Source organism: Apus apus, chromosome 3 (assembly GCF_020740795.1).
Source record: "Apus apus isolate bApuApu2 chromosome 3, bApuApu2.pri.cur, whole genome shotgun sequence".
NCBI classification, from domain to species: domain Eukaryota; kingdom Metazoa; phylum Chordata; class Aves; order Apodiformes; family Apodidae; genus Apus; species Apus apus.
Genome location: NC_067284.1, coordinates 65,377,054 through 65,397,062, shown reverse-complemented (window position 1 = coordinate 65,397,062; position 20,009 = coordinate 65,377,054). Strand labels below are relative to the sequence as shown.

At 36.3% G+C, this 20,009-nt stretch overlaps 1 protein-coding gene across 2 annotated transcripts in view; it reads right to left on the bottom strand.

The window, feature by feature from the left end:
- Positions 1-20,009, bottom strand: part of GPATCH2 (G-patch domain containing 2) — a 120,170-nt gene that overhangs the window by 99,567 nt on the left and 594 nt on the right. The window contains exons 2-4 of one of the 2 annotated variants that reach the window (XM_051615294.1): positions 17,819-17,867; positions 11,058-11,771; positions 6,040-6,101 (exon numbers count right to left, since the gene is read on the bottom strand). In XM_051615294.1, the coding sequence (XP_051471254.1) occupies positions 6,040-6,101; positions 11,058-11,755 (760 nt within the window). In that variant the 5' untranslated portion in view covers positions 11,756-11,771; positions 17,819-17,867. The remainder of the gene's footprint in view (positions 1-6,039; positions 6,102-11,057; positions 11,772-17,818; positions 17,868-20,009) is intronic. The other variant, XM_051615293.1, reaches the window with a different exon arrangement.

The window sequence follows — 20,009 nt, the reverse complement described above, 5'->3', positions numbered from 1 at the left end:
TTAGAGCAATCAAAGTATTAGTACGTTAAGCAACTATCCACAAAGACATCTTATGTGTTATGCTATTATACACTTCCCTAAGCACTTCTGTTGTTTACTGCCAAAGGCAGAATAAAGAACCTAAGATATGAGCCTCACAGGCTATTCCCACATTATAACATGCTTCAGGTATACTGTTTTTTCAGCTTGTCTGTGCACTTTAAACAACTTTGAATCCTTTGATTTTTTCCATCATATTATAAACTTGAGGCAAGCAAAAACCTATTGCTACTATTCTTATCCAGGTGAAAGAACCCACAAGCATTTTGTTTACCAATTTCTCTACCTTGAAGGAATTCCATTTTCAAAAGGAGTCAGGGAAGAGAGCTGCACTTAATCAATTCCATACCTTATATGTATAGGCAATATAAGAGAGGCCTCCATGCCCAAGGCTGTGATAATACTTGAATTTTACCCTATTTAATTTGCAGCTCTTAAAAAGGCAACAAAGTATCCATAGCAAACATGAACTTAGGAGAATAGCAATTCAAAGCAACATTTTTTACTTCAAAGTATTTCAAAAGATTCGCTACCTTGTCCTTTCCTCTCAGGACTGCTGAATCTCTATTCAGCACAAGACTCCCCAAAAATTACCATATTCTTCCAAGATACAGGGAAGTAGAACCATCCTCCGATCTCCAGAAACTGATCTCAAGAGCCCATGCATTCTCCTAGCCATATATTTAAAATACAACACATTTGTTTGGGGGTAATGTTAATGGTTCAATGAATTACTTCAAAGCAATTTACAATCAACTATAACTGTACTGATCAGGACACAAAAAAAGTAAAATAAATTTAAGTCTCGGAAATGTCAGCCTAAATTCTAAAATGTCAAGGCACTTCAGTTTCATGCTTCATTTATTTATTTTTGAGCTATCCTCTCCCCCCAATTGCTGTTTTCCGAATTTTCACTTCTGTGTTTGAGTCTATAAACTTAACTAATTACCACCCCATGTTAAATTACTTGCCTTCCTGTTTAGGACATTTAGAAAACTATTTATGTGGGCTTCTTATGGTTTCTCTACAGCTACAGACCTCATTTGCATCACTACCAGTTTCACGTTCAGAACAGCAGCATAGCTTCACCTGTTCTAGCTAAACAGCACAGGATTACAACAAACAAACTTTCCACTGCATATAAGTAGTTTCCCCCTCTTCTCAGTTTTCTTGCATCTCACAAAAGGCCAGACTACATGTGGTTGCCTATAACACAACCTACTTCGAGAAGCTGCCATGAGAAGAGCTCACCATCAGTGTCCTATAACCACCATTTGATACTGTGCTGCTCCACTATCCATCAACTTGCACACAGAGAGCAATAGCACATGGAGTGTAAAATTCCCTAGATAGTAGTCTCATTTCTAACACAGCTCTATCTCTTTCTAGGTAAAATAACCAACACTGCTAACAGCTGTAAATCATTTGGAGACATCAAAAGATTCACTATAACACATACGAGGAGTTTCAGGATAGCAAAGTTCAAGTTACTCATCCACAGAGGCACATTGCATCTTGCTCTTTGTGCTCTACAGAAATACCTTGGCAAAAGGGACACTATTCAGACACGATTCAATCTAAGCAGCTAGTTCTTCTGACTCAAACTCGAAAACTTCACATGAAGGCCTCCTCCTACTCCTCCACTCCAATGTAACCTCACACCCTGCACTCTTGAGTAGGATTGTACAGGTGTGCCACTGATAAATTACACCATGGATATCACACAATGTCAGCTTTATGTTAATCTCTACCACTGTGATCCACATCTTATACTTAGGAATTCAAATATTCAGGTCACATACAACAACTTCACGCTATTTCTCTTTCACCTGCCAAGACTATAAACTAATTAGCCACAGCAGCTCAAAACTGGTATGATTATACTTAGCGTTGCACATTTTATTTCTTTTATAGATGGAGAATGACACACTGACACCTGTAGCTACCAAGATCCTAGACAAGGTTCAAATTAGTTTCTCACGAGAGAAGACAAAAGGATGGAATTCTCATATACTGAATCAGTAGTGGCTCATCTTCATAAAGGACACAGTAATGAATATATGTTTAACCATAAAATAATGAACAGCTATCTTTAAAAGCTTCACCACATCCACAGTGGAACTCTGACATTCCCTGACCTTCTCCAGTTTTAACTGTTTAACACTTACATTAATATAATTTTCCTTCCTACTTGCTTAGATCTTAAAGGACATTTCAAGTGCTGCATGTTATGATTTAAGAGGTCTTAAGTCAAACGTTGAGTTTCCCCAAGTGTACTTATGGTGCAGATGGACTAGGAATGATGAATAAAATATTTTATTTGCCATACCCACACTATAAAATTCCTAAAAGATTAATTTTCCCCAAACAGCAATAATATCAACTAGTGTTCGAATAATGCCACCATTTTGTTAACATTGTGTTGAAAGCTTAACTTACAAAGTGCCTTGAAGATGCAGGCTATACTACTACCTAGGTCTATAATAGAGTTGTATTATATCTTAGATGAGACCTTTTACAAGAAAAGTTTTGAAGCAAAAGTTTTCTACACTGGGAATAACACTGCATTAAAGTTTTAAACTTAGCATTAAAGTTCTTAATAATTACAAAACAGCTATTTACAAAAATGCTATTAGGAACAAAGAAAAGAGTAGGAAGAAGTCACAAGAATTTCTGATACATAAACTTCAGCCAGTGTTCAGTTCTTGCAATTATTTTGTTGGCAGGCTCTCCCACCTCCATACTCAAGGGTTTTATATTTGCAGAGGATTTGGGAGTTTTGCTAACTGTATTAAATCTCACCCAAAAGTTGACCAATTTACAAACCTCTGAAAAAAATAAAATGTATAGAAATTCACTTGAGGTTTGTTAATAGTTCAGCAGCTACCTTCTTCACTGACACTACTCGCACTGAGCATTTTCCATAATATTCAAGCTTTTACTGGCTAACTGTATATGGTATGCAATGTTTCACAGCTGAAAAAAAAATCCTGCCACATGGGGATTGCAAAACACTGAGTACCAGTTACTTCAGTCAGAAGGTAGTATGATAGTGAAACAGAGTACAGGAAGAGAGCTGCTTTTGCCCTCTTCACATGACCTAACATAAGCACCCGGATTACTTGGAAAAGGAGGACAAGCATGGCTAGGCTCAGATGAGGAATTCACAGTAACAAAAGAAGTCAGACAAAAAAGCTTTGAGACTGGAACAGAGGCAGGCTGGAAAGGTGAGGGTATAAAGGTTTTTAAGAAATGTTAGATGGCCCACCACATATTAGAATTTGAACACAGGATTTTCAAGTCTCAGCAATTTTATTTTATCAGAGCAACTGACGGCAATTAAAAAGATATCTAGCAATTAACCGACCACTACCCCCAATTACAGCACGCCTGGTTTTCTTGAACCAAATTATGAAAGTTGAAACTCTTCTGAGAGTCTGTGCACAGAAGGATATGGTTACTGTGGAGGAATTTATTTCTGTTTTTTGAAACAATTTTGGAAAATATTAAAAGCTGCAAAGTCAGGCAGTCGAAAGTGACAGAATTAAACACTCAAGACTGGCCAACTGCTTGAAGAAGTCAGTGCCTTAGATCACTTTCCATATTAGAATGTCTATCCCATAGTATTAATGTGCTTTGAGAATTAATTAGGGTTTTATAAAGAGTATTTGCCTGCAATAAGTGAGATATTGTTCTTAATCTCAGAAAAACAAAAATTAACAAATGTTGCCCTGGAAAACAGGATCCTCTTGTCCTCTTCTACTGAAACTTCTGAATGACAACAGGCATGTCATCTAAACCAAGTATTTCACCAGGCAGCATGAATCAATCTCTGGTTCTCCACTTGACTTAGTAGAAACCTGAGGTCAGAAGTGCAGAAAATTTGAACTACAAATGAGGTCAAGATGGTGATGTTCTGCACAGATATCCTAGAGGAGGGACACTGGGAAGACAGGAATCTAGAGGCTAGCTTTCAAAAATGCAGAATAAAATAAGCCAGTTCTTCCTCTAATACATCTTCACCTTGTCCTCGCCCAGATTTCTCTTACCTAGGCTTCTCCATTGCTTTTATCAGATATATTTTCTCCTTCCTTCATTCTTTTTAACTTTGTATGCATCCTAGCCCAGATATAAATTAGAGATAAAATAACTTCATCTTCACAGGGGGAGCACAAAGATAAAAATTACTATAATTTTCTTTGAGGGGGAAATAAGTATTATTATAAAATAATTTTGGTTTTACAGTAGGAACTCTGATAGTACTTTCATGAAAAAGTCTTCATAAATCCAAAGCTATAATGCAGATCTAAGAATGTCTGTCATCCAGTGCAAAGCTAATGGTCTTCTGATCATACCCATAAAATAACTAGTTTGAAGTAGAGATTTTAAAAATAATATTTTGGCCTGATAACATCCTTCTCAAGTTTAATCATTGCTGTTCTTTTAATTTATATTTCAGAACACTATTCCAGGTTTAATATTTTCTGCTTGAAAATTACAATCAAACTCAATCAAGGTTGAAAAATCAAGCAGGCAAAAATAACAATGTCAGCTCTATAGTAAAGAACCAACACTAAAACAAGTTATCACCGCACCAGTGAAAAACACTGTTATTCACTGGTCCCTCCCCTTTCTTCTTCCCAGAAAAGGTAAGAAAAACAGAAAGGAATTGAAATGTTTTAAACCATATTATTCAAAGACTGCAATAATTTAGTTCAAGACTTAAGGACAAAAATATATTGGCAATGTACTTCAGAAACATATGTAATTAAGAAATGTGGAAGCTCACATTACATACATAGAGGATAAAAGTTTTTAAAAGTGCAAGTCAAGAGAAAAACAAAATCTTTTTATGCATGTAATATTAAAATACGCCTCAACTGAAGATCTAAACTTTTAGAGAGAGCCTAAATTCTTCAAAAGAGCTTTGTGGTAGCACAACTAAATATACTCAGACTGGGAGGCACAGTTTATGTAGCACAAGTTACTGTTGAGCAAGGAAGGTAACACCTTTGTTCTAAGTCTGAAAAATAATTTCCCTGTTGTAATGTTAAAATAGAAGACAAAAACTCCCAGAAGACTGAATTACACAGTAGAGAAAGAAAAACAACCACACGCCCAAATAACAAACATTCCTTTAACCTAGATCACTACTGTAGAATGAGCCAGGACTTGTTTTCTTGCACACACACAAGTAGTCTGTGGCAAACTGCGTAAGAAAATAATCTCCATTACCACTAACTTAGAATCAGTACGAGAAAAGCAAGTCTTAATCACCTGAAAGACTATTTTTGCCTCATTTTTGCAAAGACAGCAAGTTGTTAGCCCATAAGCTGGGCACTAAGATTCTAGCATAATACAGGTAAACGCATCACACTTAAAGATGGCTGTAAGCGTTAAAGCTGAAAAAAACCGAACCTTATCTTTCCATCCTCAACAGTTTTATCACATAAAAAGACATGAGAACATTATGCAGAGTACAGGAAATTTCTGAATCTGAATTTGAGAGGAGCGACTTCAAACAGCATGCATCTTCAATCTCAGTCTTCAACTTCTGAAAAAGTAGTTTTTTTGAAACTATTTTTCAAACAAACTACTGAATGTAAAAGAACTATAAAATCCTGCCATATTAATTTGGAAGAAAGAAAAAAGCCACCTCAAAAACAGTCTGAGAAGCAGTACTATGATCAGAGTCCTGTCCTAAAATTGGAGCACCTGAAGAATTACAACTTAGTATACATAACCTTTTGGAGATGCCCAGGTTGTAAGTTTACTGTATTACAAGAGACTGCTTCTCATGACAGCTTTTGACTAAGTCATGGTTTCAGGACATCCTTTGGTAACATTTCAAAAAGCCCAGAAAGCAAGCTGTAATTCAACTCATTTAAATAGTAACAGTAACTGGAATAGAGAAATTAACCTATGAAATAGCTTGTAAAGCTTACAGAATTTCAACTGATGTGGTTTGAGGGGTGCAGAAGGGAAAGATTATTTCAATACCTTGTCTTCCCTCATCATTGGTAAACAAACCAGCATCACTGCTGCTCAGACTGCTGGATTCACTGTAATAAGAGAAAGAAAGAAACAGATCAAAAGAACAATTGATCTTTCAGTTGTAAAATCTTAAGGAGATAAGACTGTGCTCAAATTGAACTTAAGCCCAACAAAGATCGAAAGAAAATAGAATGATTTTTTTTTTTTTTAATCAAACTGCAGATATCCTAGTTCCATTAACTACAAAGCATATTATTTTTGGCACATAAAACCACAGGAATCTAATGGTACTCTGACAGTAAGCCAGATGTGACTGCAACGAGGTGCTGACACAATTGATGCATTTTATTATCTGCTTCCATCAAATGCTCACTGCTCCCTTTTTATGCTGTGCAATTCAGCTTGATCCTGGAACATTGCGGCTCAATAAAATAGGAAAAGTCTCAATCAAAAGCAGCCTAAGCCTTCCTTCAACATGTGAAATGTCAGAGTCTGAAAATCGAGTTACCTTTCTAAACATCATTTGCAAATACTCTGGAAGAGACACTGCTAAAGGTTTCACAACGTGGAGCAAAAGAAAAAAGTTTGTGCCAAAGGTAGCCAATTAAATATAAATAAAGGTCACCCTGAAGAAAAGTATGACCAATGATCATAACAGCAAGAAAAAAACAAAACAAGGTACATTTTACTTTTCTATTATTTCTATCATGGCCTTAAAATTAGAATATACAACATGCATATACTTTTCTCTAAATTCAAAGACATGAATAGGTAAAGTATTTTGTTCTTTCCTGTACACACATTTTTACAAACAACACCCAGGTGTCTCTAAATAGTAACATAGACTTGTCTTCTAATAACACAGATCACAATTTGGTGAGTTTCACACTAAAGAATTTTTGCTAAACTATTTTTTTACTTCTTTTGTGAATAGAGTAGCTCTGCTATGGAATACACTCACCAAAATTTAAACACATTTTACTTACAGTGGGATGTAGAATAATTAAAAATCACTTCAGTTCCCTACACAAATCCAAGCACAAGTTGCATACAAGCTATTTACAAGAACTTTAGATCTATTTATCTTTCTACATTTATTAATATTAAAACATACGTGCAGTCCTATACTTTAATTGAACTGGCTTAAATTAATTTTATTTACTTCCTAGTCATAAATTAGTTGTATTTTTGTTCCTAAATAACTGGTACAACAAGGAAAATTATTTGCTTTTAAATGTTAATCTCTCACAAAAATAAGCCTGAAATGTTAAGGCTTGCGATACAAATTAGTCTTTCTTTGGGAGGCACCCCAACAGGATCTCAAACGGAATATGGTATCAGGAACCACAAAGCAGTGATTAAAAAAAAATAATCATTAAATGTATATATATGCAACTCTGTGTTTGAAGATTAAGTTTTCTTAATCTTTGTTGCATCTTCTGCTTAGCCATATTCTTACTGTATAAGCAATAATTATCATGTCTTTTATACATAATAAAATCAGAACAGACTTAAGCACTTGCACAATTGCCCTAAGCAGAAGCAAGATGACAGGCATGTAATGAGAATGGAATCATCTTGCATGGGGGAGACCAACCCTTAAACTTCCTAATGTTGCAAACATTAGTAACTTCTTTCTGGAAACCATCCCATCCTCACTTTAATACAACATAGATGGTCCTACTGTCCTTACATTTCATTGTGCACATTTTTGCATCATACACCTCTCAAAGAAAAAATAATTTTCTCATAGATTCTTGCTGTCCATTTACTTTTAAAAATGAAAGTTTGGAAATCCCTTCAGTCCTAGCATGTCAGCCACTTTCCCCACCAAAATTTCCAATTTTGAGAACAGTCCCACCATTTTTCCGTTTTTTTAAATAAGACATTTTAATTGTGCAATAATTCTTATCAAAGGACTAGCCACTTCATGAAAATACAGCCACTTGAAATTTTCAAAGTTACATATAAAAATGTTTTATTTTAAAATAATCAAATCATATCACTGGCATATGCATGGCAGCTACTGTGGTCATTCTCATTGGGCCACAGTCAAATAGAAGAGGGATTACAGCTGAAATAACTGCTACATGGCAGTCATTTCATGGAATAACTTCAAAACCTCTTGAATTACTATATTAATATCCAAGTACATTAAAGTTATGACAATTTATTTTGATTTTTAATATAATTTTGTACTGTATATTGCTAATCCTTCTGCTTTGTAATGGGAATTCCTCTCCCAGCCAGACTTCCAGGAAAAAGAAAAAAACACCAGATTCATTTAGTCCTATAAAATAGGGCTTGCAAGAAAAATTTGGAAGTAACAGCTCTGTTACCTAAAAAACTTCACAGCTTTATTTATGTATTTAAGAAATCAAAGAAGACTTTTTTTTTTGTGATTAGTTATTACTAGCAAACTGTCCCATACCTTGGTTTTACAAGGCCTTGTGGCCTTTGTTTACTAACCAGCTCTGTCCCTGAGAACCAACCAGCCACTCTTCTCACACTGACTGGGAGGCTGCTGGATGAACATATCCAAGTTCCACTGCTGCTCTCTTTCAAAGGGGGCAATTTAATTTTCTCTCTATTTAAAATGCTAACAATTGTCAAAGCTTGCAGGAATTAAATATAATCCAGAACTACAAGCGTTGCCAGATTTGGCTGAAACTGGCCACTGAATTAAGCTTTAATGATAAGAGACAATGAGCAAAGGACAGGCTCTGACCATGGAATTTATTTTTGGGATCATTTAGATGCTGACATTTGAAGAGCTTGAAGACTTCTACTACTACTTTAGAATCCTGCACTTAAAAAAACGGTTATTGTTGTGTATGGTGTTTGAACACACACAGATAAAAGACTGCAAAAGTAGTGTCACTTAGCAATTTTAATGTGCACTTCAAATATATATATGTTATGTTATTTTAAAGAAAATTCATGTATACATTGAAAACTTCTACTTTTTACTTTTGCCCTTCTGACAAATGTTGAAACAGGCATCTTATCCAAAATGCTTTACGAGCTCTCCATATCTTGTGCAATCTTACAAATTGTGTTCCCTTTTAAAATCTCAGCTTTTACTTTTAAAACTTACTCTTAGAAACAGAGTTTACTAGTTGTTTTTGATTCTTCTGGCTAAATGATCTCAAACAAAACAGTTAGTTAAACGAATTAAAATTATTCACATACAAAACATTCAGATACAGAACGTACCCGAGAGGCTTAGATGTGGTGGATTTCTTACCACATTTTGCAATACATATTTTGTAATTCAGTGGTTTCCAAATCTTGTGGTACAGGTGACCATTGCATGAAATTTTGTAGAATGACAGGCCATCACTCAACCATGTGCATGAAGAGAAAAAACTATTAAGATAAGAATGGTTTTCAAGGCCATTTTTTGGGGCCAAACATTTGAAGAATGATTTGAAAAATAACAGCATTTGATATAAGAAAATATTAAACATTTTGAGGAGGAAGATGAATTTTCAAATCAATAGTTTGTTTTGTGAAAAAAAAAAAAAATTCAGATCGACCTGGAAGTAGCAGAGTTTTGGGAGACTACAAGAAGATTTTCATATTCATCAGTCTTCTGTCCACCCAAAATTAGCTACAGAATTTTTGAGTTGCATAAGTGTTACCCTTTTAACATAACAAAATATTTTATAAATAAAAAAGGTGACAAGTAAATGGACATATTATAAACTACACAACACTTCCTATCTCCAAGGAAATTTTTAACCATCTGTCTTTAGCTGCCAAACTTGGGGGAAGAAATTCCCAGTAGGAAAGAGGGGGGAAGTTTCCTAAAGGCTTCCTTATAGCACACACTCCTGTGTTGCACATCAGAGTGAGACATCTAAAGTTTCACTGGCTGCCCTGAAGGACTGCTTTTGCTCTAGTAATTGAGATGCTCAGAACAATCTTGAACTCAGGATTCATTGAACTCTTTCAGCTGATTATTGTCTGCAGCTGTGGGACATAACTAGTACAGAATAAAAAGAAGTTTTCTGACAGTAACTGGAGTTAGCTAGCCATTTACCAATACTGCTGTTACTACAGTAACCAATTCATCTGCTCTGGTAAAAACCCCTCGGTACCATCTACATCTCAGTTCTACCTCTTCAGTAAGGAAGAGGTTTAACAGTTTATAGATAAAATGCCTACAAAAAAACCCCAACAACCCGAAGACATTAATGCTGTCAAGCAACTGACCAAAATTGTGTTTTAATATGAGTCTTTCTTGTTGACAGTTCTGCATTCAGAACCAGGCACATGGGATAAACATAATCAAGCTTACCAGGCCCTGCAGGTTAACATCCCTTGTGTGTGGTGGAAAAATGGCTTACACCTTACCACCTTAGTGTGTTGTCAAAACAGTACTTTGGAAACAATTACCATTGTAGTATGACTGCTGTCTGGAATGGATGGATGAGGTGTACTGCCAAAGGGTCAGCATTCCCCCATTTTTCTAATGGTAAGCTCAGGTGTTTCTGAACTGTAAATTGGTTTTTGCATTTCTTAAATGATGTATATCCTTGGCAACCTGCAGACTTTTTATGCCCACAACACATAAGAACACATTGTCTAAATGATGGCTCTAAACACTGACAACTTTTCTGATTAATAGAAATAATGATCAAATCACCAATGTCTAGAAATTAAAAAAAATAATAATTTTTGTCCAAGACCTGTCACCAGTTGAAATAGCCAGTAAAAAACTTAGTTATTTATATATTCTGTCGTTCTTAATGTTGAAAGAATTAGAATGTGTTTCAAGAAACTGTTTTCTTGGTTATTCTTTTGTTACATGACTATTATATTTTGAATTCCTTAACCTGAGCAACTCAAAAATAGTGGACTCAAAAACAATATTAAGAGTAACTTGCTAAAACAAATACTGATATTTATGCTAGCATTTTAACTCTGGAATTAAAGAAAAATCCAAGGATTCCCAATACAAGTAACAGTAACAAAAGCAAATATCCAAAGTTTCTGTAAAAAGGAAGAGAAAGGATAACCTGTCACTCATGTTCTCATCTGAGGCCTTTTGCTCCTCATATTCCATTTTGTCCTTATTTGCTTGGTTCAGTTCTTCATTTTCTATAACTACTCCTTCATCCAAGATTTCTGGTCCTTGTCGAGATGCAGCTACTTTTCTTTTTTTCACTTTGCTCTTGGAGAACTCTTGGTGTTGGTATGATTTATTGTCATTGTCCATGTCCTGATCTCTGCTGTTATCCTGCTGTTGAGTTATTGTCAGTGCAGTAGAGACTTCTGATGGCAGATCTATCGCCATCCGTTTTACCTTTCTTCTCCTGCGCAAAGTTCTGTTTCCCAGACTGTCAACAGCCAAATCTGGTTCATGCCATAGAGGTCTTTTGCCTCTCATGTTATTTAAGTTTGAGGAAGGCCTACGTTTAGCAACTAGCAACTGGTCATCAGAGTCACTGTGGTCTTTCTTATTAGCATGATTCTCCCTGTAGTCTTTGTTTGATTCTTCTAAACTGGAATCAGAACCTTCACTTAAGCAGTGACCAGTTTCCCAAGGATGATGGGTGGTAAATGAACGTCTTTTTCGTCCCCTCCTTTTCCTTGCCTGTCGCTTTAGAAGGCAAGACACACTCCGAGAATGATCTCCAGTATCAGCAAAACCCCCTCTGGCTTGCTCTGAACTTTCTTCCAATGCTGAGACTAGATCGTGAACCAGCTCCTCCATAGTCCTACTGAAATGCCTATAAATTTCAAGAAAAGAAAAACAAAACAACAAACACACAAGAAAACAACAAATGAATCTGAAGTGTTAAGCATAAACTCTAACAATTGTACCTGCCAAAATATTTTCAGTCACTTTAGGCTATCTAGTCTTAATATCCATCCTATAAAGATCCTTGTACTTCTGCTGAGATTTACAGCCTTGTCAACCAGTCCTGCACAATTTGTAAAACATAGCAAACATTTATTCTGAAAGCTATCTTAAGTATCTTCACAAATTTCTGTCTTGGAAAGAACAGTAAAGTTGTTTTTTCTACCCCATTTCTTTTTTCCCTCCCTATTATTACAGAATCACAGAATCCTAGGGGTTGGAAGGATTGTCTTTACTTAATCTCATCACATTTTAATGATTTTTAGGGATTTTGCATGGCAAAAGCATCAACAAAGGCCATTCACTCTAACTCCAGGTAGTGAGCATACATTAAATTTATGAATGGGAAATGGAATACATAATCTTCCTCCTTGATAGTATATTAGGGAGTTCTGTTTAAGACTTGTCATAGCGATAAAGTATTTTTTATCTCTTGATGCTGCCTAAATGCCATAATTAAGTTTAGACAGTAATTCTTTGATAACACACGACATTTTTTTTTAATAGTGACTAATTCTGTCTTTCCAAATGGCTGGTATCTGTTTAATTTTTTATAAATACTGACTCAGTGGAGTGATATTAAGTTGAGAAGAACACCCTGCTACAGGTAATTCACATCCATGGAATCACACACTTGAGTAAGGAAAAGTTTCCCTAAACACACACCATGTCTGATTGAGGTCTTATCTTTTAAATGTTAGCTACTTCATCCTCGAATTTCACTAGGATTTAGCATGTCTTTAGCTCAGTATGCTCTGATAAGCGCATCCACACATTACATGAACATAATTACAAAAGAAGAGAAAACATTAAATGATTCTGCTGAACTCTAATCCTTCTCTGAAGGCCATGAACCTTCTCTGTAAACACAGTAATCAGATTCTCATGTCAAAGCATCAGGAGACCCCTTTCACTGAGGTAAATCAGAGAACCAATGTTAACGCTCTTTACTACATTACACCAAATGATAAATATGGAAGACACTCAGTTAAATTATGTAGAGGATGTTGAAAAGCAAGACTGTTTTCCAATATAAGTTGATGGAGGAATGAACAAATTGTCCTCTACCCATAGTGGCAGAGTTGCAGAGGAGAAAATCTGGATACATGGTGTACAGGTTCATTCTCTGACTAACCACAAACTCCAGTGTTAAAGGTACTTGATGTTGATAGTTGAATGGACAGTCATGACCATAAAGTACACAAATGGTAAATATTATGGGGGAACTAAAGAGCACATTTAAGAAGAAATAAGCTGGTCACAAATTATTTTACCTGAAGAAATTAGACATTCTCCTTTTAAACAATTTTCAGAAATACTTCTTTTAATCATTTCAGTTGCAAGATCACCAAGAGCAGAGAGTGGTAGAAACATAAGGTCATTTTGGATTCCTGAAACTGCTGTGCCACCTGCATTTATTTCTCATACTTCTTTCTATCTCTACTCCTATTACTTGCTCTTAATCTAACAATTTCTTCTGCTCTTAGTAAAGCAGAATCATCATACTCTCTTGTAAGGGATGAGTGCTCTGGAAGAATGCTACTCTTTTCCTGTATCCACTTGGTTCACAAGAATCATAACCTACATAATCACACAAAATACTTATCAGAAGCAAGAGAAGCAACACAATAGGAAAAAAACATCCCAAATGAAGCAGTGACTTTCTGAAAATTCAGAGGAATATTTAACCTAGAAGTTACTTTTAGAGACATGTAGCATCAAAATTATTTAAAACAAATTTTTACTTTGTTCTAAGTACTGCAGAGGGTTTTTTGTGGGGGCAGGGGAGGGCTTATTTGGGTTTTTTTTTGCTTGTGTAGTAAGAGTTTCAACCACCAGTATAGGCAAGTCCAGGTATATTTGTAGAGGGTTTCTATGTATGATGCTTAAATAGATGTATTGACCTGTGTTTCTCAGTAGCTATAACTGCACAATGAGGAGGGTGTTAGCCCCTAAAGCCTTAATGTTAAACACCCTGAAGACAACTATCCTTGCAGATGTGCCTATCAGAAATGAGATGTCCTTGAGATTTAAGAGGCTAATACTTCTGAGCTAATATAACAGAAACCTTAAGACTCAAACAGATGAGCTCCTGTACTTTCATTTGGGTTAATTTGAGACACCAATTACCCCAGGTGCCTGCTCAGCCTCCTGCCACAGGAGGTGCACCAACAACTGAATTAGAAGACTTAAACCTACATTAAGCTTTCACATTTCTGCTAACCTGTCAGAATATGAACTAGCATATAGTAACTCTTGCAGCCCATTGTGCTACTGCCCCTGCAGCACAAAGTAAAAGGGAAAAGGAAGACAGGGACAATAATGTCTTACACCACGGTTTGATTAATTTGTTAAATTCAGTATCCCTAATCCATATGGATAACTGTACCACTAAAATCAGTCCTAGAGTGAACATAGCAATTTACTCCAGATAATGGCGTAAGTACGGTGGTAAAGTTGCCTTATTTCTATTACAAACCTCAAGATCCCACCCCTGGAAACATTCAAGGTCAAGTTGGATGAGGCTCTCAGCAACCCAATCTAGTTGAAGATGTCCCTGCTCACTGAAAGGGGGTTTGTCTAGATGACCTTTAGAGGTCCCTTCCAACCTAAGCTATTCTATGATTCCAGCAAACACAATATATCCAGTTTGGATTTATATCTGATCTAAACTTGCCTTGAATTCCCTCCAAAATTCTGTCAATACAGATGGTGTCACATCAAAAGAAAAAACTCCAGCGGAATGAACAGCCTCGGGTTTTTTTGAAATAAAGGGATAATATGATTCTTAAAAGGTCTTGAGTGATAAGGCACTTAATCTCCATCAGACTACACCTTCGAATCTTATGCAGTCCTACAATTAATCTTATCTACTGCATAGCAGGTCTTTTCATTGCCACTTCTGAACTAAGGTATGTATAGGGCAGTGACCTTGTTTACCCTAAAAACTACAGACATGGTCTCTAGTATAACTGTATCTTAACTGCATTACCTCTTGGACATATCTGACAGATTTAATATTATAATTACTTCAACATGTTTCCTCAGGATTATTATGAGAATTACTTGAGTAATTTGGGACAGTAGAAGCTGCTTTGTAATATATTTAGAATACAATACATCTACTACTTCAGCTTTTTTTTCACATTGCACTTTCAGTGTGCCACTGGACCACATTAAAACTCCTCCTCTTGAAAACAGAAGAAATCTCTTTTGATTAATTTTATTGGCACTCTCATTTCTCCTCCTATAACTGAAGAAAAAAAAAAAATGGCAACAGCAACCAGAGAAAACATTTAATTTGAAACCTGTCTCCAAAATTCAGGAGTATATTTCTATTACAGCATTATTTATCAGATTAACTCAGTTTTACAACTTTCTCCATTGTACAGAACTAGCTGTCGAGCTTGTATTCCAAATCCAGGAAGTAATTTTAATCATTATTGCAGATGCTACTGTAAGAAAAATATTTGCATTTGAAATAATTTGAAAAATCACTACAAAATGTATTAAAGACATTAATGGCGAGTATCAACTGCATTCAGTAAAATGAGAAGTTTCAAAGGAATGTAGAACATATTGAGGTACATAAAATACTAAGTTGAGCCATAGTTTAGCACGAGTGACATAAAGCTATAAAAATGCTGTTACAGCAACAGCCCACAGCTAGCAATAAACTGTAATGTCTTCTCTAGGAGAAGATTTCACTTTACTACAAGAAAATCTAGTTTGCCTACACTGACCTTTACATTTATCTGAAGCAATTTTAATGTAGTTCACCAAAGGCTGACCCATTTCCTCTCTAACCCTTGCCAGAACAGACCATAAAAGTACTGTTGCAAGTAACAGTACAACTGCTTTCACCTAATCCAAAACAGTTCTCACAGCCTGTGCTCAACATTAATATTTGTACTGAAACTCTGAATGGCAATAATAGTCACTTGCTTTTCCAGTGAAAAATCACACATCATTTTTGTTCAAATCCCACCTAAAGCATGCAGGAATGTAGAACTCTTACTGCTCATAAAATATTTAACAAAAACACATGGAAAGGAAAGCTCATGTAGTTGCACAACTCACAAGGAGAGGCAGTATCTTTTACTAAACTGACAGATGTATTTACATTTACTTTCAAGTTCCGTACCTGTTCCTGTTAAATAGATATGGGGTTTCTTGCACCTAAAGTAATGTTGCATCAGTCTCATCAATTCTGAAAAGAACCATGATTTTTGCTGCCTTCACAACCCACCATGATCACAAGCTAAAAGCACAATAGTTCCTTGAACATCAGGATTATAAGGTCTGACTTGCCACAATATTTTCCCATTCGGATTCTCCAATGTCTGTACTGGCTTAACCTGGCTGTAGTCAGTGTACCTTTATTTCCAGTGAGGTCACAAAATCATAGAACATATGGGGTTGGAAGCGAATTTTAAACGTCATCTAGTCCAGCACCCACTGCTGTGCACAGGGACTTTAACTAGATCAGGTTGCTCAGTCTCATCGAGCCTGACCTTGAATGTTTCCAGGGATGGGGCCTCCACTGCATCTCTGGGCAACGTGTTCCAGTGCTTCACTACCCTCATTGTAAAGAACTTCTTCCTAAAATCTAATCTAAATCTACCCTGCTCTAGTTTAAGACCATTGCCCCTTGTCCTATCACTACACACCCTTGTAAACAGCCCCTCCCCAGCTTTCCTGTAGGCCCTCTTCAGGTACTGGAAGGCTGCTATGAGGTCTCCTCAGAGCCTTCTCCTCTCCAGGCTGAACAATACCAGCTCTCAGCCAGTCTTCATAGGAGAGGTGCTCCAGCTCTCTGGCTTCACTTTTGTGGCCCTTCTCTGGACATATTCCAAAAGGTCCATGACCCTCTTGTGCTGAGGGCCCAGAACTGGACACAGTACTGCAGGTGGGTCTTACAAGAGTGAAGTAGAGAGGCAGAATCACCTCCCTTGATCTGCTGGCCACACCTTTTTTGATGCAGCCCTGGATGCAATTGGCCCTCTGGGCTGCAAGTGCACATTGCTTGCTCATGTCTAACTTTTTGTTCATCTGTACTCCCAAGTCCCTTTCTGCAGGGCTCCTCCCTAAAGTACTAATTTGAATCTCATTTCTCCACCTCCAAAGATATTTTCACAAAGCCTTAGAAACATTTGGTTTGAGACTCTGCATTATTGATGAATGTGACTGAAATTTGGTTTTAACGGTTCCAAGTGTTTGGGAGGGAGCAGCAGATGACAAATTTTACCACCTTACCTGAAGAATTTACAGATTAAAAAAGAACTACTATGGTTCTTGGGATACACAAATGGGAAAGCAAAAATGGAGCAACATACCTTAGTTAAAAATATTAAATACCTAGCAAAAGACTATGATAGATGAGGAAATAATCGATAAACCTATGATATACAGAAGTTTATGGTATACATGAGAAACAATAGTTGTGCCTAAATTATTGAAGCTTGCCTGTCATCAAATCACCACCACCAAGAGGAGGACACAAAGCATCCATTCCACATGTAAACCTATTCATGTTCTTAGGCATTATCAGCTAGACAACCAGGTACACAAAGTTACACAATGATCAAAATACATACTACCCAGCACCAGTCATTGCTGTGGGGCGTAAGAGAATCCTGCCCAGTACTTCCTGTAAAGGCTAAGAGGCAATGCACTAGCAGCACATTCAGAGATCTGACACGCAGATCAAAGAAACTTTATATAAATGTAATTTTCACTTTATAGAATTTAAAAATGTGACAGTGTCAGAAGGAAATCTTACAGAAGTTACACGTCAGAACACAATGATTTCGAGTTTCATACAAGATAGTGCGAACAGTTACAAGAACTGAGGACTCTAAAAAAAGTCAGAATACTATGTTGGGCATATCTTTTTCTAAAAAGGGAAACACAAACCTGAAATCCCAGGCCGTTTCTCATCTTCAAGGTATGCCAACTCTCCTTTCTGCAGTCAGTTATGTGTGTGCATATTAATCAGTTTCATAAAATAAAAGCAGAGGAGTTTAAAAAAAAAGATATGAAAGTCATTGTTCTATCACTAAAGACACAACTACTACACTTGCTGGAAATTTCTGGAAACTCTTTTTTATTTCAAATATAGAAGTCCTATACATTTAATTGTATACAATGACTAGCAAAATTTTATTTCCCCAATCACATACTACACATAAAACCTTGGTACCAACTCTGCATGTGAGAAACTTCTGCAGACAAACTTTGGAATTTCCTTACATTTGTTCTATACAAAAAAGACTATTAGTATTTGGAAATGATGGAATTTTATTAATTATGCTGCTGATCCCTCTAAAAAATTGCGCCAAAATTTCAGTAAGTACATCTAACCTTTCTATAGCTGCTGCTTGTCTAAGAAGGCATAACAGTAAGTACTATCAAGTCTACTCATACTTAACAGTGAAAAAGTGTTTAGTACAGAGCAGTGGTATACAGTCAGAAAGATGCTGACATGAACTGCATTTTATTAAATGAGCCTTATTAGGCTCTAACACAAATGAATTGGTCAGCCAAAAATGAGATTTGGAGCAATTTATTATGAGAGGTAGCAATTCTTGCAATCCCATTGCTGCCATTTACTGATATGCTTGCCCTTTTCAGAAGTATGACTTCATTAATTGTCAAGGTGGAGAATCACATGAACTGTCAAACGATGATAATCTGCTGTAGCACAAAAGTCATTACCAAAAGAATCAAAGTGCCCAAAAAGTTCCAAAAACGGTAACTATTTCTAAATTGTCACATGGAGTCACAACATAACTGGAAAATATTTCACTTCAGAGCTTTATTACCAATGTAAACACTCTGTGGCTGTTCTCAATCTACTCATTTCTGCAGGGTCTTAGTGTTTACAGAAAGCAGAAGGTCTCGATTTTCTACATCAACTATTAGGCATTGAAAAAAAAAATTTTGGTACATCTCCCTCCAACAGGTTTCCTTTAAACAACAGCTTCTGAAATAACTTATGTATAAAATAAGAGAATAGCTCTAAGAAGCAGTCAGATTTTTAACAGATCTCCCTCTAGAACTGCTAAACCAACAGTTCTATAGATAAGATTTCAATAATTCTCTCTGTACTTAATTCCTCTGGGCAGTGTATCTACCCAAGCAAAATCATTACTGTTTGATGACAATTACAGAAGAATATGCTAAAGCTCTACACCTTGTCTTGCTGAACATTTTTGTTACAGCCTCTGGAATGAACTCGCTTTCTGTGGACACAAAATAGTAAAATTTACAGGTTAAGTCAAACACCCACAGAAAAAGAAGTGGCGGTATCAGCAGAAGTGGAGAAGAAATGGAGTTTCCTATGTAAACAAACTAACTGCTAAGCCTCTCTCTTCCTCTTCTTCCCCTTTCCCAGAGGAGAAACAAAGAAAAACATAAAAGAAAATCTATTTACAATCTGAGAACTCTACTGGCAGGTGTCTGTATACATAACACAGCCTCCAAAAATATCCCAAGGCCTCAAATTATCAATATTAAAGAAAAAAAAAGAAAAAAAACAGCACCTCATCAGCTACTCTACATTAACAAAAGTGAAATTCAGTAGAAGTTTAATACCTAACATAACAAAAGATACCTAACATTTCATTTCATGAAGGAAACGAAAGGCTTCTCAGCTGGTTGTTTGAGACTTGCTTCCTTCAAGTTTCTCCACTACTAGTCTTTACACCTCTATGGTCTATTGACAAAACTGGCTTTTCCCTTTTTCTCGTCTGTTACTCAGTTTCTCCTCTTCACAGTTGTACAATAAAAGCAATACAGCCTTCGGGGTCACTATGACAGCAAATGGTATTACATAAAACATTAAGATGTGCGCTCTATTGCTGGAGAACTACCCATACTTTCCTTGCTCTTTAGCTACAGCTGCACTTGTTGATTCTCTGGCTTGCAACAAAATAGTTTCAGAGCAGCAACCACACCAACTGGTTGTTTCTGCAGCACACACTGCAAAGCGTTTAGGCCTTGGAGGGTCTACAATTAGAAAAACCCAAACAAAACCTAAATAAGCTTGTGACAAAAGTTGATTTATCGTTTCCCTGCGGCCGTTTTGTAGCAACGAGGGGAAGTT